Source organism: Arachis stenosperma, chromosome 10 (assembly GCF_014773155.1).
Source record: "Arachis stenosperma cultivar V10309 chromosome 10, arast.V10309.gnm1.PFL2, whole genome shotgun sequence".
In the NCBI taxonomy this organism is placed as follows: domain Eukaryota; kingdom Viridiplantae; phylum Streptophyta; class Magnoliopsida; order Fabales; family Fabaceae; genus Arachis; species Arachis stenosperma.
Genome location: NC_080386.1, coordinates 6,642,069 through 6,665,167, shown reverse-complemented (window position 1 = coordinate 6,665,167; position 23,099 = coordinate 6,642,069). Strand labels below are relative to the sequence as shown.

General features: G+C 34.2%; 1 protein-coding gene and 1 pseudogene across 2 annotated transcripts; both read right to left on the bottom strand.

The window, feature by feature from the left end:
- Positions 1-35: 35 nt before the first annotated feature.
- On the bottom strand, positions 36-1,343 carry LOC130954051 (protein ROH1-like; annotated as a pseudogene).
- An 11,350-nt stretch (positions 1,344-12,693) lies between these two features.
- On the bottom strand, positions 12,694-16,707 carry LOC130956072 (tubby-like F-box protein 8). Of its 2 annotated transcripts, none has more exons than XM_057883097.1 (6): positions 16,484-16,707; positions 16,119-16,172; positions 15,136-15,665; positions 14,878-14,965; positions 13,976-14,108; positions 12,694-13,862 (listed from the first exon to the last, which is right to left on the bottom strand). In XM_057883097.1, the coding sequence occupies exons 3-6, from the start codon at positions 15,481-15,483 to the stop codon at positions 13,142-13,144; spliced, it is 1,290 nt and encodes a 429-aa protein (XP_057739080.1). In that variant the 5' UTR covers positions 15,484-15,665; positions 16,119-16,172; positions 16,484-16,707; the 3' UTR covers positions 12,694-13,141. The 2 variants fall into 2 exon arrangements, with proteins under 2 accessions (XP_057739080.1, XP_057739079.1); XM_057883096.1 differs by having other exon boundaries at positions 12,695-13,862; positions 15,136-15,571.
- Between the last annotated feature and the right edge of the window lie 6,392 nt (positions 16,708-23,099).

Sequence of the window (23,099 nt, the reverse complement as noted above, 5' to 3'; positions counted from 1 at the left end):
TGACAATTAAAATTAGAAGATTTTGTTTTGGGCTAGTAACCATGCCATCAGTTTCCTTTTTAAGCACAAGTATACTGGAATAAATAAATAAATACAATATCAGATAGCAATAGCTAGATGATTTATCTGCTAATGCAATCTTCCTCTTTCTAAAATGCTGGTAAGTCATAATGCTCAGCTAGTCATAATCTCAATTTTAAGTAACACTTCCACCAATATCAAGTACCTAGAAGATCAAGCATCTCAATCCAGCAAGTCATAATCTTCCGGAATGCCTCCTTCACTTGGTGCTCCAATGGATCCAATCCATCTATCAAAACAAACAAGAGAACAGAATTCATTGCATACATAGGAACCTGCAGCCCTCTTGTTGCAATAATCTCATTTGCACCAGGAGGAACCAGGTTGCTTGCAATGGACTGAAGCTGCTTGGCTGCAGACCATGATGGCGATACACTCCACGAATGCGACTGAGAATGCCCTTTCGATTGGCGATGATGATCCTTGCTGGTGCCATTTCTCCCAAAAGATCTGTTTCTGTGAAAAAAGGCTGATCCAGATTCTTTCCCAACTAAATCCATCAGTGCCTTTCTATCCCTTGGAAACTGGCCTTCCTTAAATGCTGTCTGGTTAGAACCCAAGGAGCACAAGACAATTTCCACATGCTTTAGCCAAGTGTGAATCTTCTCAATTCCGTTGCGACTCGCATTACAAATGTCAATCGCCTTCACTGACCTCTCAAGGAATTGAGAAATAGACTGATCTAGAGGGGATTTTGACACCTGATCTTTATTCTTCAATAGAATGGCTCTGAATTCTTCATGACAGAAGATAAATGCATCCAACCAATGGAGAGCAAATCATGATCCCTAACCCCAGATAGGTCCTGAAATCGATCAGTTACATGCTTTTGAAATGATTCAAGCTCTGAATGAGCCTGATTATCAGTAGATGGCACTGTCACTACCCTTGAGAGAAAGTAGACACAATAAGCACATACATTGCCTAAAATGAACCCATCAAAAACAGCTTCAGATTACTTAAGAAGTGCAGGATATATATAAACTGAAATGATGTGAAGAAAACGGAGAAAAGGGTAGAAGCAACGAACTCAAGATGACGAATATTTGACTTCAATTTCATACTCTATATGTTTATGTTATTGTTAACTTCAACAACATGCCCATAACGTGATTATAACTTGCATCCACAAGTAAACCTCGTACTAAAACAATATAGAAAACAAAATCTACTACGATTTGCCGTAATTTTAGATATATCATACTTGATAAATCGACTGAGAAGATCTATTTTCTTCCCAAGAAAAAATGGCGTCGTTTCCTCCTCCTCCCCTTCAACACAAAGGCCCGCCGCAAGTGCAACAACATTAACATGGCTCAAATAGTTGGGATTCTAATTGAGGTTAGCGAAATTATAAAGGTTAAATTGAGTATCTAGCCAAATTTTAAAGGCCAAAATGAGATTTAATTTTAATTTTAATTTTTAAGGCTCAAATTTTATATATGAGTAACTTAGGCTTTTTAATTTTGATATTGGATTCATAGTAGTATTTTTTAACAATAGGTGAGATTTGGAGTAAATTTCCATAATGATACTCAAAAGAGGTTATAAAAAGTTAAGTTCACCAAGATTCAAACTCTTGATCTTCCGAATCGAGAACTCTAATACCATATCCTGAAACCACTCATCCCAAAAGCATAACCTGATAGGACAATGTAACACTAATAATCATATCTCTAATACTTTCTAAACCTTCATTGTACACATTGTACGCTTAGGTCATTGGCTCCCTATACTTTCTCTCCTCGAAATTGACGTCGTGCACCAAAATCGTTCTTGAAATTCTAATTGCACTAATTACGTTCCTGAGATTGGAAAAATTGCACCATAGTAGTCCCTAACCCATTTTTCGTCAACGACGCGCTGACGTGGCTTGATAACGTGGACCTTTGGTGACACGTGTCACCTCATGGTTTGGCCACGTGTAACGATATGATAACGTGTCGGCCAACGACACGTGGCATGCTGACGTGGATGAATATGCCACGTGTCACAATGCTATTTGTCCACTTGTCCGATTTGTCCACATGTCATCCACTATGTCATCGTTACATGTGCACCAAATTAGTCCCTTACTTTGCATCAAATTACTCATTTTAGTCTCTGAAATTGAATGTCATGTACCAAATTAGTCCCTTCATCAGTTTATTCTCATTTTTTATAAATTTAAAATTCTCAATATTTTTTTATACACTAATTTTAATTATATTTTTTATTATACATATTTTATAATAAATTTTTTAATTAATAATGTTAACTTGTATCATTAGAGTACATGTTAACTAAAACCAAAACTTTATTATTGCATCTTGTGTTTATTTCTATCTGTTTTAATACTGTTCAAGTCATGGTTACAATAAGTACTTATATTGATTAATAGTGTAATATATGAAAAAGCCGCCTAACTAAATTATAGATAAAATGAATTATTATAATCGATAGTATAAATCTATCTTATTAATTTAGTGAGAAGTTAATTATATGGGAAATCGGACATTCTTAAAATGGATGGGAATAATGAATTTATATTAGTTAATAAGTGCCTTATCAAGTATTTCTAAAATATTTATTAAAGTGTTAAATATTAGAAAAATTGTATTAAGGAATATTATTATACTCTTAACTTACACTTTTTATTAAATCAATATCAATATGTCACATAATTCTTTTAATAAAATATTGTAAAAAAAATTGTATAATTAAAACTAATATTTTAAAAATAATTTATAAACACACTTGTATTTAAATAACTTGTGAAAAGATAAAATTAAAATTAGTGTATTCAAATATATAATGAGAATTTTAAATTTATTAAAAAAATGAGAAAAAACTGATGAAAGGACTAATTTGGTGCACGACATTCAATTTCAGAGACTAAAATGAGTAATTTGATGCAAAGTAAGGGACCAATTTGGTGCACATGTAACGATGACACAGTGGATGACACGCGAACAAATAGCATTGCGACACGTGGCAAAATCTGACACGTGGATAAATAGCATTGTGACACGTGGCATACTCATCCATTTCAGCATGCCACGTGTCATTAGCCGACACGTCATCATACAGTTACACGTGGCCAAACTATGAGGTGACACGTGTCACTAAAGGTCTACATCATCAAGCGCGCTGTTAACGGAAAATGGGCCGGGGACTACTATGGTACCATTTTTTCAATCTCAGGAATGTAATTGGTGCAATTAGAATCTCATGGACGATTTTGGTGCACGGTGTCAATCTCGAAGACCATTACGAAAATTTACTCGTGAGATTTGGTATATTTTTTTTTCACATGCAAATTACAAATCTGGCCTTCCAATTTAAAAGTTTAACTTTTTTTTTAAACACAAAACCGATATTTTGATTTGTGAACTTTTATAAAACCAATCCTTTAATTTCTAAACTTTAATTTTTAAAAATTTTTAAAATACAAAACCAATTCTCTAAAATGCTCCCCTCAAATCGGACCATCAATTTTCCTCCTCCTCCAATTTGGTGCTTGCCATTTATGTTTTGAAATTTAAAAAAAAAATCAACTTCATATTAATTAAAAATACACAATTTTTTATAGCTATAAACAACACATTCAAAGAATCCATATCCAAACAAATGAGCCACTAACTTACTTGGTGATGGTGATGACCGTGGATAAACTGATTTTATAAAAAAAAGTTACGGAAAAAAAAAAATCAATCACTAAGATTTTTTTTATATATAAAAAATATTTATAGAAAATCAAATGATAATTAAAAATTTAAAAAATAAACTAAGTATCCTCTTTGATGCAAAGAATCATCATATTTAATTATAAAAAATTTCAACGAATAAAAATAAAATAGTTCTATTTTTTTTAAATTTATACAGAAATACACATTCCACTATAACATTTATAAGAATTTATTTTTTTATTATCAACCTAAAAACAAATGTGATAGAGATACTATAAATAAGAAATCCAAATAAATTATACAAACTTTTTAAATTTTCAATACCTTAAAAAATTCTGAAGTTTCTATTTTAACTACTTTTAGCTAAATTCTATAAAGTAGAAGACTAAGAAATAACTTTATAAGTGCAAGAAAAAACACTAAAAAGCTATGGTAGATACTCCATTAGGGTAACAACTAAGTTTCCACATTTGGTAGTATTTTGTTGGTGTTTGTATCTTGCAGGCTGGGTTTGTGTTTGACCAACTGTGAAGAGCTCTTGACGACCGGAGAGATTTTGTAGAGGAATCAAGTGAGACAATATAAGATGAGAAAATACCACATCTAACTCAAAACTTTAAGGTAGTAAGTTAATGGGCCTCTCATCTTATAAACTCCTTACTCTTCCTTGCTTTCTTTGATGTGAGACTAACTTTATGCACTCCTCACACTTGAAACATTAACAATCTCCCCCTTAAGTGTGAGTCTCCACATCAAGGACACGCCACCACCGCAAAACACCGAGGGACACGCCGCCCGGACCACCTTTGCTGGGAAGACTTTCGATGCTTCACCTTGAATACTCCTTAAAACCACCAGACTGATTAACCATCAGCTTTGATACCACTTATTGGGCCAACTGTGGAGAGGTCTCGACCACCGGAGAGATTTTAGGGAGGAATCAAGTGAGATAATATAAGATGAGAAAACACCACATCCAACTCAAAACCTTAAGGTAGTAAGTTAATGGTTCTCTCATCTTATAAACTCCTCACTCTTCCTTGTTTTATTTGATGTGGGACTAACTTTATGCACTCCTTACACTTGCAACATTAACAGCCAGGAGTGTGCAACTCCACTTGGTTGTCTCTGTAGTATATTTGATTTTCCTTGCAATAAGGGGAATTGCCAGGAAACATTTGAACAGACGAATTATATCCAATCATTACTGCATAATCCTCTAAATTATGTATTCTTGACCATTCCTTTGAATTCTTGTTCAACTTGAACACATCAAATTTATTGTACATATGGAGCATTTCCATAGCCTCAGAATCATGTTTTACTATCATTAACAAACTGTCGTCAACACAACCAATCACATACTTGTTCATGCTGAAATTAAGGTACATGGCCAATTTGGTAGGAGGCGGGGCTTCACATATTCCTCCAATGGAGGATAGTAGCGGCACTAGTTAAGGCCGGGACTTTTTCCCTAATTTGTCCATAATGACCTTCTTATCAAACTCATACAAATAAGTATGATAGTTTGCGGCGTATATCTTGTCTTGGAAAAATATGACATCTTGAAACCTTGTCAATATCTGTTCAGTTGGAATATTTGTCCATCTCTTGTCATTCTATTTACAAACAGCCAACTTACCGCAATCTCCATATTTGTTGGATTTTTGGGCTTCCTTCTTATGTCGAGAAAAATGCCAAATATTAGTATCCAAACCCATGAATAGTTGAAGTGGATGAGGTGAGTTAGGATTGAGAGAGAGAGGTCATTTTGAAAGGACAACACCAAACACTAGAGAGAAAGTTATTTTCGCACATACACAAAGCTCTCTCTATAAATTGGTCGCGGCAGATTCGTTAACCATTTGATCGAGCTCAACTTTGGACAGTGTGTTCTACACATCTGGTTCTTTGATTTCACCATTCGGGTCTTTGATTCAATATTTGTATCTGGAGATATTGGCCACGCACAGTAACCCTGTTTTTGTGGTATTTTCATCTTCTTGTTCTTGTTTTGAAAGCTTTAAAACTTGGATTGTTTGGCTTGTTGTATGCACATTTTGTGCAGTAATTTATAACTTTCTTGTACCCTATTTTTCATTATAGTGAAGCTATTTCCTGGTCTTAGTGACTTGTGATTTTTACTTCTCTCATTGAGGAGGTTTTCTACGTTAAAAATATTGGTGTGTTAGCTTGTCTCTAATTTCTGGTTTATGTGATTTTTTCACTGCTATTGGATATTATTGTGCTGGTATTAATACTTGTTATGAGCGAATATTGTTGCTCCTCTAATTCTTGCAAGTAGAGAATTGTGTGTTTTATTCCTATTAATTGGCATCAGAGCTCAATTTTGGGTATTTGGTTATAACTTACTTGAAAGATAGAGACAAATAATTCTACTAGGATGGTAAGTTTGAATGGCACTAATTACCATCTATGGAAGGAAAAAATAAAAGATTTGTTGTTTGTCAAACATCTACATTTACCCGTATTCTCTACATAAAAACCAGAATCTAAAATAGATGAAGAATGGGAGTTTGAACACCAAAAAGTTTGTGGTTTTATTAGACAATGGGTGGATGATAATGTTTACAATCACATTGCTAATGAGACTTATTCTAGGGCTTTGTGGAATCAAATTGAATCCTTGTATGCTTCCAAGTCTGGCAATAATAAATTATACTTATTGAATATGTTAATGAATTTGAGATACAAGGAGGGGTCATAAGTATTAGATCACTTGAATGAATTTCATGGGGTTCTGGATCAGTTGTCAAGCATGGGAATCTAGTTTGAAGATGAGGTCCAAGGATTGTAGTAGCTAAATACTCTACTTGATTCTTGGGAGACATTTCGTATCTCTTTTACTAATTCTGCTCTGAATGGTAAAGTGAGTATGCAACTTGTTAAATGTGGCATTTTAAATGAAGAGATGAGAATAAAGACGCAAAATTCTTCGTAACACTCTGAAATGTTAGTCACTGAAATCAGGGGGAGAAATCAGAATAGAGTTCAAAAGGGTATATGTAAAAGCAGGAGCAAATTCAAGGGAAGATACAAGAATGTTGAGTGTCACTACTATCACAAAATGGGTTACGTTAAAAAATATTGCTATCTTTGGAAAAAGAAAAACAAAGGTAAGCAAGAAAAGAAGGATGATATTGGTAATGATCATGTATCTTCTATTTCAGATGATCTTCTTACTGTTGATATTGCTGATTATGAGTACAAGGTCAATCTTATTTCTGATGATGAGTTCAGCTGGGTAATTGATAGTGGTGCCTCAATACATGTTATACTGAAGAAGGAGTTATTAACTTCTTATACTCCAGGTAATTTTGGAGTGCTTAAGATGGGTAATGATGGCTTGGCCAAAGTTATTGGTGTAGGAGATGTTTGTCTTGAGACTAATATGAGAATGAAGCTGCTACTCAAAGATGTTAGACATGCTCCAGATGTTCGCTTGAATTTGGTTTCAGTTAAAAGGTTTGATAATGAAGGCTTTGTAAACAATTTCGACTTTGGACAATGGAAGCTTACTAAAGACAACTTAGTGGTGGCTCGAGAAAAAGGTACTTCAAATTTGTATGTGATGCATGCCATGATTGTAAGAGGTAGTGTGAATGTAATTGAAAGTAAAGAAGTTTGTAGCTTGTGGCACATACGACTTGGTCATATTAGTGAAAAAGGACTTAATTGTTTGGCTCGAAAGGATGCTCTTTCAGGTTTGAAGAATGCAGAGTTGGAGAAATGTTCTCATTCCATGGCTGGCAAACAAAGAAGATTATCCTTCAAGAAGCATCAACCTTCAAGAAAATCAGACTTCTTGGAATTGGTGCACTCCAATATTTGTGGTCCTTTGAAGGTACGATTTTTTATTGGAGCTATTTACTTTATTACTTTTATTGATGATCATTCAAGAAAGCTTTGGACTTATGCTTTGAAAACAAAGAACCAAGCTTTGGAAAAGTTTAAACAATTCCAAGCTTTGGTTGAAGGCAAATAGGTAAAAAGCTTAAATGTATTCGCACTGATAATGGTGGTGAGTATTGTGGACCATTTAATGAGTATTGCAAGCAGCAAGGTGTTATGCATGAAAAGACACCTCCTAAAATACCTCAGTTGAATGGTTTGGTAGAAATGATGAATAGAACGTTGATTGAAAGAGTTAAGTGTATGCTTACTGAAGCTAAGCTACCCAAAGTCTTTTGGGGTGAAGCGCTACTTACAACAGCTCATGTGATTAATCTGAGTCTTACAATTGGTTTGGACAATGATGTTCCAGATCATGTTTGGTTAGGGAAAGATGTCTCGTATGGTCACTTGAAAGTCTTTGGATGCAAAGCATTTGTTCATGTTCCAAAGGATGAGAGATCCAAGTTGGATGTGAAGACAAGGCAATGCATTTTTATTGGGTATGGTCAAGATGAGTTTGGTTACAAGCTTTATGATCCAGTTGAAAAGAAGCTTGTAAGAAGCTGTGATGTAAAGTTTATTGAAAACCAAATCATTGAAGACATTGATAAGACAAAGAAGAATCAATCACAAGAGAGCAGTGACTTGACTGATGTAGATCCAGTTCAGCTTCTTCCTTCGTCAGAACTAGCAGAGAATCAAGATCAGGAGCATATGCAGTAAAATGAGCCTTTAGTTTTTAATAAGCTGGAGATAGGAGATCCGATTGATGCTTCAGTTGATGATGATGCTGATAATCAACCTGAGCTACCTGAAGATTCACCAAGTTTCCATCCTAGGAGGTCTACTAGAGAGCGACGACCTTCAATGAGGTATCCTTCTAATGAGTATGCAACATTTACTGATGGATATGTGACCTTGACTGATGGGGGAGAACCTGAATGTTATGACTTATGAGGAAGCTATGGAAGGTGACGACAAAAAGAAATGGTTTGATGCAATGCAAGATGAAATAAAATCCTTGCATGATAATCAACCATTTGAGCTTATGAAGTTGCCAAAAAAAAAAGAAAGCTTTGCAGAACAGGTGGGCTTATAGGTTGAAGCATGAAGAGAATTCTTAGTGTCCAAGGTACAAGGCTAGATTGGTGGTCAATGGCTACAAGCAGAAAAAGGGAGTTGACTATAATAAAATTTTTTCATCAGTTATGAGAAGATCATCTATTAGGACTATTTTAAGTTTGGCTGTAAGTCTTGATTTAGAGATAGAGCATATGGATGTGAAAACTGCTTTCCTTCATAGTGATCTTAAGGATGAAATTTACATGGAACAACCTGAAAGTTTCATGGTAAGAGGCAAAGAGGATCATGTTTGTAAACTGAAGAAGAGATTTTATGGCTTGAAGCAAGCTCCAATACAATGGTGCAAGAAGTTCAAGTCTGTTATGGCAGAACAAGGCTACAAGAAGACTACTTCTGATCATTGTGTATTTGTTAAACAGTTTGCTAGTAATGATTTTATTATCCTTTTGATATATGTTGATGACATGCTTATTGTTGGTCAGAATGCTTCTAGGATTGATATGTTGAAGAAGCAACTTGGTTCCATATGCATCAGCCATGGGTAGTTTAATGTATGCTATGGTGTGCACAAGACCGGATATAGCTCATGTTGTTGGTTGTGTTAGCCGTTTTGTTTCAAACTCAGGAAGAGAACATTGGAATGTTGTAAAATGAATAATGAGATATTTTTGTGGTACTTCTAACATGAAGTTGTGTTATAGAAGTGATAAGCCTATTCTAATTGGTTACACTGACTCAGACATGGCAGGAGATATTAATTCTAGAAGGTCCATTTCAGGCTTCTTGATCAACTTTGCGGGTGGAGCTGTGTCTTGGCAATCTAGATTGCAAAAATGTGTTGCTTTGTCTACTACCGAGGCCGAGTTTATTGCCATTATCGAAGCGTGCAAGGAGATGCTTTGGATGAAGAAATTCTTGAAGGAACTCGGGTTTACTCAAGAGAGGTATGTGTTGTTTTGTGATAGTCAAAGTGCTATACATCTTGGTAAAAACTCTAATTTTCATTATCGATCCAAACATATTGATGTTAGGTATCATTGGATACATGATATTTTGGATGCTGAGTTATTGGAACTTGAAAAGGTTCATACTGATGAGAATGGTTCTGATATAATGACCAAGGCATTACCAAGATGGAAGTTTGAAGTTTGTTGTTTAATCGCCGGATTGGCGGTTGCCTCCACATAGTCGTGAGGGGGAGATTTGTTGGTTTTTGCGCTCTCTTTTTATGTGGAGAAAAAGGCCAAATATTAGTATCCAAGCCCATAAATAGTTGAAGTGGCTGACGTGAGTTAGGGTTAAGAGAGAGAGGTCATTTTGAAAGGAGAACACCAAACACTAGAGAAAAAGGAAGAGAGAAAGTTATTTTCGCACATACACAAAGCTGTCTCTGTAAATTGGTTGCTACAGATTCGTTAACCGTTGGATCGAGCTCAAATTTGAAGCTATTTCCTGGTCTTGGTGACTCGTGGTTTTTACTTCTCTAATTTCTGGTTTATGTGATTTTTCCGCTGCTATTGAATATTATTGTGCTGGTGTTAATACTTGTTATGAGTGGATATTGTTGCTCTTCTAATTCTTGCAAGTAGGGAATTGTGTGTTTTATTCCTATCAATCTTGTTGAGCCAACCATGGGGAGCTCTCAACCACCGGGGAGATTTCGGGGAGGAATCAAGTGAGAGAACATAAGATGAGAAGACCTTGAAGTAGTAAGTTAATGGGTCTCTCATCATATAAACTCCTCACTCTAACTTCAACACTTCTCACACTTGTAACATTAACAATCTCCCCCTCAAGTGTGAGCCTCCACATCCCTCTAACATCCCTCTAACTCCCTGGACCACTTTTGCCGGGAAGACTTTATTTTGAGGAAGAATCAAGTGAGAGAACATAAGATGAGAAGACGCCACATCCAAGGGACTAACTTCAATACTACTTTTGCCGGGGAAGACTTTCGATACTTCACCTTGAATACCCCTTAAAACCACCACGAATCAAGTGAGAGAACATAAGATGAGAAGACGCCACATCCAAGGGACTAACTTCAATACTACTTTTGCCGGGAAGACTTTCGATACTTCACCTTGAATACCCCTTAAAACCACCACCACTTGTTGGGCCAACCATGGGAAGCTCTCGACCACCGAGAAAATTTTGGGAGGAATCAAGAGAACATAAGATGAGAAGACACCGCATCCAACTCAAAACCTTAAGGTAGTAAGTTAATGGGTCTCTCATCTTATAAACTCCTCACTCTTCCATGCTTTCTTTGATGTGAGACTAACTTCAACACTCCTCACACTTGCAACATTAACAATATAGCCACAGCCATGAAATCGTCATTGTCAGGAGGGGAGGAGATCACAATCTTTCACATCTCATGCTTATGAAAACTAATGGCGTCAAGAGTATAGATCAAATCGTCACGAAGAGCCAGCCGAACATATTCATCCCCGTGCCGGTCAGGGTGATAACGAAGCACATCTGAAAAAGTTGAAATTGGAGGAAGATCAATATGAAATTTAGTAAAAGGATTCAACATTCGTATTGCTTCCTCGAATATCACAATAGTAATCAACCATCCATAGCTAGAACTATAAATTAAGTTGTCTTTAATATCAATGTCGGGCAACATAACGTGGTAGATCTGCTCCTTTTCAAGAATATGGCTCAAACAAGAGTCGTGAGTAGTGCCAAGTAACAACATCCACGGGGTTTCTTTTATGATTTGGAATGCTTGAAAGTTTAGAGTTCTATTCCTTACAAACCAATCGAAGTCGAATATAATCATGGTAGGAATACAGATACTCTGTAATTTCATACACAAGATTAGGATGAAGATTCCACCATCGATCAATTTCGGCCATATAAGTCACAAGGGGAAATTCAAACAACATATAGTCAAACAAAAAGAAAACAACGACGCTAACCCTCAACTTCGAGCTGATTATATATAGTATTCATGGGTGTATTTGGAAACCGAAAATATTTGTTTAAATATTTTTTTTAAAACATCTTTTATAAAAGTAAAAGTGATTTTATGTTTGAATATTTTATGTAAAAAAAATTATTTATTAATTATGTTTGAGTAAAATAAGATAAAAGTATTTTTTATTTATTTATTATGTGAAAAACATCTATCTTTTTAAGAGAAAAGATCTTTTAAAAAAATGTAAATTATAACTTCTCAAAAAAATATCTTTTTATTTTTTTAGTACTTTTACTTTTACTATTAAAAATTTACCAAACACACTAAAAAAACAATACTTTTTATTAAAAAAGATATTTTTTAACAATTTAATAGCGTCAAAAAAACACTAAATATCTTTGATAGATTTTTAACTTTTTATTTTGGTAAATATATCTTTACTCAGTTTAAAATCGTATGTATTGGAGTGTTTAAATTCAAATCAATATAATAAAAAATTGTCTTCCAATCATATCCAATTCAAATTAGAACTAATCAAAATCTTAATTCCAATCTTATCCAATTCAAATTAGAATTAATCAAAATCTTAATTATTTATATTTTATATTGAATTAGATTCCATTTCTAACCAACATCACGCATGATATCAAATCTAGAATAGAAAAATTGTTGGTGGAAAAAAATGAGTAAAATTTTCAGCAAAACCGTTTCTTTGAACAGAGATACTTTTTTTTAGTGTGAAAAATATCAATTTAAAAGTAAAAATAAACAACTATTAAATAAATTATATCTGTTATTAATAATAATTATTATTATTAAACGATAGATAATGTATTCTCATATCGGCACTATTTTGGAGTATGTTTATTGTTGTACAGAAATATGTTCTCAAGAATTTCAATGCGTTGTTATTTAAAATACAGATATTTTTCACCAAATACACAAGACACTTGACTGTTAAACTTTAATGAAAACTAAACTTTGGACTCTGAAAACACATTAACAAATGCATTGTCCAAATTTGGACTCGTACTGCCCTTACAATATTTAACAACTTCAGGGTATTTATAAAAAAACAAAATTCTAATTACATATCAACCAAGTACCCAAGTTGCATTTTTTTTTCATGATTCGCAAACAACTTTGATATCACTTTTTATTCAGTGCCCTGTTTGTAATATATAACCACAAGCAGCACCCCCTGATACACCTCAGAAAACACCAGCATACATTTTGGAAGGAAACAGAACCTAAAAATGTGTTAAAATGATAATAATCTGTTGGTAGAAAGGATAACGTGGCGTTGACACGCATGAATCAACTGGGGAATGAAACACATCAAGTTAAAAATGCTCTAAAACCATGTTACAATGGGATACACTAGAGTTACAATTGTGTCATACACTGGTAATAAGAGAAATGATAATTTGATTAGCTTTTTCTTAGAGATATCTTCATGATTCAACTATTCACAGGCCAATTTGGTGTCAAAGCTGCTCAAGCATATTGCAAAAGCTTGGAATGCTGATAGGGGATACCGGTAATCCATGGTGAACATATCTTTCCCAACTTTCCCGAACTGCAGGATAATCTTGTCGTGATCCGGTGGAGTTGGTTGAGATGGCGTGGGCGCACCGGCAGCAGGCTGGGTGGCGGCAATCAACTGAAAGTTCTTAACAGATGCAACTGTCACCCTTCCTCGGAAATTGAGGCACCAACATTGTAATTGTTCATGCCATCTTGGAGGCTTGTTTTTAAGAACCAAGGGTCTTATCTTGCCATCATCATCCTCATTGGTAACAGATCCACCGATATCAGAAAATCGTGAGCTGCTGAACTCAATAGAGTGATCTAGAGACTTGGAAAATGAGATGCTCCGAAATGAGTCCTCCAGGGAACGGGGGAGCAGCTCTGGTTGGCCAGGAACACTGCCGCCAGCGTCAAGTGCTGCGGCCGGTATTGAATGCATGATGCAGTGCATCTTCCTTGGGCCCCGTGTCCCAAGGACATTTAATTCATATGTTACCTGAGCTATGTTGTAACTTCCAGATGGAACCTTTGGAGAGACCTTTTTGGAATAAAATCTGCGGCTCGTTCTCCCAGTTCCTTCAGGAGGGCATATATGGGCAGAGGAATATGGAGGCTGTGTATCGAATATAATGAATTTCGTTCCAATGAAGTTTGATCTGGTGTATGAAATTACAAGAAAGTTTCTTGAGTTAAAAGGAAGAAATACAAAATAGAAGATAAAATAACATCTTACATAATCAAAGAAAATAACAATAAGCAGTAAACTCACCGCAGCTTTCCAATGTATGTGTTACTTGATCTCGAGATGTTGTCAGCATCCATAGAAATAACATATTCTGTGTATGTAGTTCTCCGCATCCTCTTAGCAGAAAGGAGGAATTTTCCATTTTCAACTAACAAAGCTGCAAAAGTCCAAGGAAACCAAAAAAAGAAAAGAAAAAATGAAATGGGTTCAGTATTATAGACCAAAATATGGCAGACAATATACTGTTCTTAAGGTTTCAATTTTTAGTATGTAACATGATCATAAACACATATTCAAGCCATTTCAACAAATCAAGAAAGCAATTGATGATGAATTGAGAAGATATGCAAACACTGGAGAAACTGACATCAGAAATTATAATTTAATAGAATGAAAAACATTTCCAAATATATAAATGTGTAATAGTTTTCAACCCCAAGTAGTGCAGATACCTAAACTTATTTCACCTGATCAACATCCAAAAATTTATAATGTTTATTTAAGTGGCAAAGAAACCTGGTTAAGTGTGCCCCCAAGTAAACAATTATCAGAAAATAAGATCCTAGACTCCTAATGGGGAAGGGAAACAAATAACATATGGGAACTAAAATTATGAAACTATCCGAGATTCATACTCAGAACACTAAGTAAATGCCAATTTTAAAAAAGAAAAAAAAAAAGATGGAAATTTTGACCTTGATCAACCATGTCCAGAACTCTCTTACTAGTAAATTATAATTTCATATTGTAAGCATATAGATCATGTATCAATGCAAACATAAACAAAATCAGAAGCTTCAACAGCCTGAACTATTTGAACTGAAGTCAAAATTTACATAGTCACACTAGAAGCATCTGATCACAAAAAAAGCATAAACACAAGCGATATGTAGTCCACGTGTACAACAAATGGAAAGAAATTTTACCAGGGCTGAGACAGAGGAATAGGTGATATGTTGAATTAGATTTATCTCTTTTGATGAAACACTGAATAATTCCATCTCGTGGCCCAGGCTGAAAACAAAAAGAATTTAAAACAAAAGAAGTCAAGGTATTGCTTCAAATAACCGAAACAAGTATAACTGTTAGTTCCAGATCCTCCACACAAAGGAGAAATATAACATGCTAGTTAATATTTAATAGAGAGAATAGAGCACCAGCTACATGGAAATGACAAAGCTAACCTGCTTCAGGGACACAGGAAATGTAAGTTTGCCACAGAACTCAGGGCTCTTAACAATTTCCTTGCACATCCTCCTCCAAGACTGGCAAACTGCAGAACATGCAACAACGTGCTTTCGAGCAGGCCATGTGTTCTCACTCTCCTCCAGCCGTCTAATGACATCATACAGTAGTTCTGGGGGTAAGCTTGCCCAGCGACTATTTTGAATTACTAGAGGCTGGTCATGCAAATCCTGTACCGATCCATGAGATTTTCCTCTATGATGGCCGGTCAGCCTAACATCAAAACTGCGCCTAGATAAGCTCCCAATACTATCCCTCACATCCCGAACTATGCTTCGGAATGACATTGTTCTGGTCAATCTCAAGAATAACTATGAATGTATGTATCTTCTTTGAAGTTGAAAAGAACTGTATCCAAGCACAGCATGCATATGGCTGCCAAAACAGGAGAGTTTCAGTCTTTCAGCTCAAGACTGTATATATATATATATATATATATATATATATTCATCTTTCCCACCAATAAAGACTGAGACACACATGTGATATCAATGGATATTTAGATCAACTTCTTCAAACTATACAATTTTAAGTCTTTAAAATAGATGATGAAATGTCAAAACGAAGCAGTGGTTGAAGATTAGATATTTGGCTACCCCCTTCAGGAAGGAATACTCAAACAGCATTATCATGATGATATTGTTGCAAATGCAGGTATAGGAATACAATAGTTTTCTTACTTAAATCATAACTGGGCCTTATAATCTAATCTTATTAGGTAAAAATTCAATTATCAATTATATATAATAAATAAGTAAATGAGTATGGCAGAGCTATCACCAATTCACCAGCTAATTTTGGGGATTATATGAATTTAAAAATAAAAAATATTTCCATTCTCATTTTCTTCTGGCTATTTTTGCTAACACAAAGATGATGAACCAAAAGAAAAGGAAGGGAGCAAGAAATACTGAAATAGTACCTCATAAGCGTTGGATTTGGTACCAAGCTAGATCAGAACACCACCACCCTTTACCTGAAAACCAGAAGAAAATGTTAAACATGATTAACTAAAAGCCCTCTGAATTTGAAATCCCACAATATCCTTAAAAGTTTGCCTCTTATAAACACAGAAGGCTAACCATCACATTACCACCCATTTCCCTTCCCATAAAAAAGTTGTAAACACAGATTTGAGAAGCTGAAAACTCTGAGTTTTTCTCAGCATTATGAACATGAATCCATATAACGGGGCAAAAAAAAAAAATTCAGTTTTGAAGTGAACCCAATGACCAAAAAAGAAAGGAGAAGTTGAAAACAATGGATTTGAGAAAGAGAGGAATGTACCCAGATTGAAATAGGAGAGATCCATAGCTGAAGCATTGGCAGGGACAGTTTTCAGATATGAAATCTATGAGAAAAGTGACGTTTTTTATGAATCAGAGACAAACAAGGAAGCTGAAAGACAGAAGCTTTTAGGTCAGAAAATGCTCTCTCTCTCTCTCTCTCTCTCTCACAGCTTCTTACTCTCTCTCTCTAACCGGACTCCAAAGCTGCCTTAAATGTAGTTGATGAAGTAAAGCTTAAAAAGCAACCAACCTCAATTATTTTATTTATTTAATAATTGGTCTATACTTTTATTTTGTGTGTTTAGTATCTGTATTCCTTATGTTGGTACTTGGTACCTGTACTTTGGTAACGTATTATTATTAAACTCTATTATGGAGGAATTAAAATAAGGAGAATGATATAACTTCACTTAAATTGGTGTTTCATTCATTTTTATACACTAATCTATTAGCATTAGTTAAGTTATGCTGTCCACCTATTTACATTTATTTTAATATTTCATCTTTTATCCATAAATTTAAATGATATTTCACACAAAAAAAAAATAATTACGGTATCTAATCGTTAATATATAATTAATAATTAAAGTATACCCCTTTGATATCCATGACCAAGAATGGCCAGATACCAGCTGCTTTTCCCTTATGCCATTCATGTGACTGACTTCCCTGCTAAAATAGTGTTGTGTTGCAACTTATCAACACACTATATTATTATCATGCCAATAATGACTCGTTTTTTTTTTCTTCTATATATGGTCAAAGTTTAAAGCACTAAATTTCAACTATCAATCTTATATAGAAATTAAATTAATAGATCCTACAATATCAAATTAGTGGTTAAAATTTAGTCTAAGGTTTGACCAAAAAAAAAAAAAAACTATCCATCATTATATTGTTATCATGCGTTTTTATATTCTATTAGTAAATGAGTTAAAATGTTTCACTTCTTTTAGTTAGAGTAATAGGAGTGTTAAGATCAATAAATTTTGTAATTTATAATTATTAATTAGTTATTATTAGTATTTTTAATTATGTGAAATTTTATTTAATAATATAAGATTATTTATTTTTTTTATTACTAGTTAAGTACTAGCCCACAAATTTGTCTTTACAAAAATTTAATTAAAATTTTGGGTTTATTTTTTTTATTATACGCTAGATATGTTTCCAATCCAGTTTAAACCAATTAAGACTGATAACGACGTTCTATGTATCAGTTAACTAGCTGACGTGTCCAGTTAAATGAGATGTGTCACGTGCAGGACAGTTTGATCTCTGGCAATTTCGAAATGGACAAATTAATTCCTAGAGTAACCAACACTCTATCACTGCATCATCTTCCTCTTCTTCTCCTCCGATCCATACCAATCTCCCTCTGGCTCAATATCTTAGCCATCCTTCGCGCCCTCCACCACCACCTTGACACTGCCATTATAGCATGCACTATCTCATCTTCTTTCTCACGAACCCCGTAACAAACTCATTCTTCCACTCAACCCTTATTTACCTTCGCACGAAGGGCACATCCACCCTCTCACGCAAGCCTCCCTCGTTGGCATCCTTCTTCGCATCTCCTTCAACTACATCTTTGTCATGCGCTTCTGCCTCGGCATTGTCAGTGTTGTCTCTGTTTCTACTGCCTCTAACCTCTCCATCCTCCTCTCCCTCGTCGGATGTATATGGCTCTTTGGTCTGCACTATCTCATCACATGCTCATCCAACCCACTTCCTTTATCTACATATTCTCTTCCTCCTTAGGGCTCACAGTCTCCACCCGGAATAGGAAATGAGTTTGGCGCCAATCGCTCCTTCGGAGCTAAGCTTTCTACCGTGGTTTTCGTCTTCTCTGCCACCATGATGGATTTCTCATTAAAGGAGTTGCTCCCCCTTTAAAACGGTGTCGTTTCATTCTTTTAACTTCTAAAGTCTTACTAATTTGTCCACTTCAAAACGATGTTGTTCTATGTGGCTAGAGACCAAATTGTCCTGTGCGTGACGCGTTAGCGAGTTAATCGACATGTAGAACGTTGTCGTTAATCTTAACCGATTCAAACTGAATTTTGGATGTATCAATGTATAATAAAAAAAATTAGACCTAAAATTCTAATTAAATTTTCTTTAAGACAAATCTATTAGGTCATAAATTTTTTGGAGATCTATTTGTGATATTACTTTTTAGCTAAATATAAAAAAAGTAAAGATATTAATGCTTTTTTTATTAAAACTTAAATTTTAAACTCTAAGACTTAAAATTCTTTTCGTATAAATATTTTGCTTCTAATTTTTTTAAGATTCTTTCACAAACCATAAATTTTTTATCCTTAATGTTATTATATATTTACCTTCTCAATAACTATTGTGTATATCGTATCTTCTAAATAACTATTGTATATATCGAAATATTGCATGATAACACCGCACTTGGCAATCATAGTAGTTATTTTCTTTCTAATAAAAGAAAAAAAAAAAGATAACGAACGTAATCACTCATGGTGGATTATTGAAGCATCTACACGTTGTACTGTCTAGGCAGCGAACATGGAATCTGTTACGATGGGTAACCGGAGATTAGTCCAATGGATGGCGTTCGGCGGCCCAAGTGTATGATGGAGGAGGACTCCGTGTGGGTCCGCAACTCGGGAGGCTCCGTCCGACTTGTGCTCGCGTGTGAATGGGGGGTGGTACCTGCAAAGACACTCCGATGCCTAAGTTAGCAAGGGTGTGAGCGGGTCTTAGAGAGTATTGGACTTAGGAATACCTGAGGCGTGTCAGTGTACTTATAGTGGTGAGCCAATAACCACCGTTGGAGTAGTGCCGTATCTTTAGGATAATAACCGTCCCATTATCTTAGGGAGGTTAAGATATGGCTTTATGAAGTGGTTGGAGAGATTTCAGGGGCGGTTACTCATTTGAATGAGTATTTATCTGCCAGCTAATCTCGCAACCGACTTCTTCGTACCAAGTCGGGGTTAACACCGACCTCTTGGATGGAGGTGGGTGCTTCGATAGGCTTAACCTAGTGGATCAGGCCTTTCGATTGGTCCTGGGCCCTTAACATTGGGCCAGGGTATGAACAGAATCCTTCGTCAATTCTTGCTGGATTGCAATTATCTCAATATATATTCCTCTATTAATTTGTTTATTATGCCTAATTAATTAGGTCACATAACAATGACATTAAAGATCATGATCGTTAGAGTATTATCCACTCATTAATATATGAAAGGCCAAGAATTCTTTCAGTAAGATGCATCTAAATTATGTTTGCAACCGATTTGATATTCAACCACTTAAATAAGTATCAAAAATTAAATACCACTTGTGCATGTAGTAATTTAATAATCATCAGACAAAATATAACAAAAATTTGCATACAAAAAGATCATAATTCTTATGTTAAAAAAATAATAACTCTAAACATATACATATGAAATTACAAAAATACTACATCAATGGCTTTAAATTAAGTCATGAATTTTAATGGTCAAATCAATAGCAATGCAAGAGACCACTCTAATGTGCTATGTGGCGAGTGTGGTGTGTGAATTGGTTTCTCATGGGCATGGCCATTTCAATAGCGTAGACAATTCTTTAAAAATGAGAGAGCTCAAATAGATGAATTTTCGGATATATTGGATTTTTTTTTCTGTAAGTTGCAAAAATGATGCTGCCATTGGAGTAATTCATGGAGTGCCAACTATGAAGCATTTGGAGAAGGTTAATGCCACCCAAGTTTGAAATATTTGAGTGGTTTGCAATTTTAAAAGGCTTCATTACTAAAGATAAATTATAAAGAAGAGGCATAATAAATCAAAAAGAGATAATTTTTGTACTTTAAATTAGAAATAAAAATGATAAATCATCTCTTTCTTTTTCGTAAATGGTAGCTTTTTTAGTGAATTATACTGAATAACCTTAAATAGGTGTTAATGATACTAAAATTTGGTTTCAGAACTAGATGCAGTAAGATGTCTGAGAATTATATAAAAATAAGTAGCATAGATTATTATTTGTTATTATTTAGATTATTTAGCCTGAAGTTAATAGTAGTTGACAATTAATGCATTTATAAATCAAAATCAATGTGTTGTAGTAAAAGAGAAGAAAGACAATGGATTTAGGTTAGCAAGAATGGAAAAAATTAATGAAAAGTGAGTTGGGCGGATATGTAAACTATATGCTCCTAGTTATAATAATTTTGTTGTTGGTAGATATTTTGAAGATTTCCATAGTATAATAAAGTATTTTATGAAATAGAATGTTTTTGAAAAATATGAGGGTGAAGTTATTATTATAAGTATAAAATTAGTGCTTTAATTTTTACTGAAGGAATTAAAGGTCAAAGAAAAAGACATGGTGATCTTTATTAATAACAAAAGGATAATAAAGTAGTTAAATGAGAAGAAAGTTTGTTTTGGGAGTAAAGAAATTTAAAAAATAAAGCTCATGAAATAAAATATTTGGTGTAAAATATTGAGTTCAAATTTAAAAACACAGGTGAATCGGTGATTTTAAGGCAAGAAAGGAATGAGAGAGAATAGTTATGACAAAAAATAACTATTGAGTGAAGTGGATTAGACAGATTAAATTGTGTGTTAAATATTACTATGGTCATATATAAAACATTAGTGACGTTTTGTGTTTCTTCAATTAAAATAATATTTTTTTTGACAAAACGCCAATGATATTTTGTGTTTTAATAATTAAAATAATATTTTTTATTACAAAATATTAGTGATATTTTATTCTTTTATAATTAAATTTTTTTATTACAAAACGTCAATATTTTTTTGTCAAGTTTGCACTAAATGAGGTTCAAACCTAAGACTTCCTAGTAAAAAAGGACAATATATACCACTTGAATTAAGGCTCATTGACATTTGAGGATACAATCTGAATTTATCCTTTTCCGAATTGGTATGGCCCGGGGCAAGGTGTTTTTTTGGGTGGATGCCAATTTGCAGGCCTATATTGATAACATATGTATACAGTATACTAGAGTATAAAATACAATTTAAAAAAAAATAAGTATCAGCAATTTTAATTTATTTCAGCTAATAACCCAATAGGCCAATACTTTTAATTTATTATTATATTTTAATTAATATGTTTATATATTATTAATTAACTGTTGAGCAAAAACAACAAATTGAACTTACCGGTAGCATTGCTTAAAACTCATAAAGTTCGTGACAAAAAAAAAAAGTCATATAAAGGTTTGTCAAATGTCAATTTTATTTGAATTAATTTAATTTTTTTTAAATATGTTAGACTTTATTAATAGTAATAGATTGTTGAATATAGATGTTATAGTAAAGTAAAACATGCTTAAAAGCAGGGAATTATATGAGGTAGAAACCCCGGAATTACGCATGTGCTGCTCAGAGTCGACGTTGACAATGATATTCAACTTGAGACTTCAGAGGTTTTTGTCTTGTGCTCAAGCCTTCTTTCCGCTGCTTTGTTTCTACTTTGTTCGTTGCTCATAACTTTGATTAATTGATTGATTGCTCTTTTTTTGGGGGGTAGTTGGAGCTCTATCGTTAAAGTCTAACGTTGACGGACCCTCTTAGCCTCTTAATCCTTTCATCATTATTATTGAGCCTTCGTGGCACAACATGCATTGCTCCTTAGGTTGTTCGGTTTTGTGTTGGTTGAAATGAAGTAGTTGTAGCTTAGGAAAAGCATGCCTTTCTATTCAACTAACTACTACTCTAATCTAATCTATGTTGGGACATTAAAATAGAATATACGATTAAAATATTTAAAAATTTTATTTTGTTTGTTTATGGAGCCAAACTTATCTGTTCATGAAGAGGTTTGGGGTCCCCATTTCGTAGGTCAAGGCACAAAGCACCAAATAGCACGCATGCCCTCTTTATCAATTTTCTAGTCTAAGAATTCAACTTATCTCTTGTTGGTCAAAATATTGTGATGTTCAAAGTCAGAGCCTTAAATCACGAGGATCCACTCGTGTCGTGTTTGTTTTCCTTGCTTTTAATTTGTGCACTAATCTTTGAATTAAAATTTTGCACTAGCTAGTACCAAACACCTCACATGCGTATTGATGTTGGTCGTGACCGTGTCAGTTGTCACAACATATTTTCAGAGGTCAGTGAATGAAGTAAAGTGAAGTTTACTGATGAGTGATGACCTTGAATGTGGTGAATTAGGCCTTAAGCATAAGCAATACCGGTAAAGAAAGTTGGTAATAGTAATTACTGACGGATGTAATTTACTTTTCGTAATTAATTCTCTAAGTTTCTGCTTCTTATATTATTAACCAATAATAAATTTTTCAGTATACATCATACGTTCCTTCAAATCACGAAACATGAACAAACTTTAATGAGTTTATCTTCAACAACAACCACCCTCTCACCAATGCCTTATTTAATTAATTATATTGTCCTACCACTACAGCTACGAACAAACATCAGAATATTATTATTATTATTATTTATTACAGATACCAAATACGAAATGAAGTAATAAGAGATGTAAATTTTGACATGGTCAATTGGTTGCTTGCATTCAACCCCTCTCCTCCTCCACGGTGGAGTCTGTAAAATTTGACATGGAAAAAACCATTAAAACTAATGTCAAATTAA

What these genes read in the sequence shown, in the direction of transcription:
- LOC130956072 (XM_057883097.1), bottom strand. Translation starts at nt 15,483, where the DNA reads ATGTCATTCCGAAGCATAGTTCGGGATGTGAGGGATAGTATTGGGAGC. An exon ending in TTCCTGTGTCCCTGAAGCAG is followed by an intron (nt 14,966 to 15,135) that starts GTTAGCTTTGTC and finishes TTTTGTTTTCAG; the next exon opens with CCTGGGCCACGAGATGGAAT. An exon ending in ACATACATTGGAAAGCTGCG is followed by an intron (nt 13,863 to 13,975) that starts GTGAGTTTACTG and finishes TTCATACACCAG; the next exon opens with ATCAAACTTCATTGGAACGA.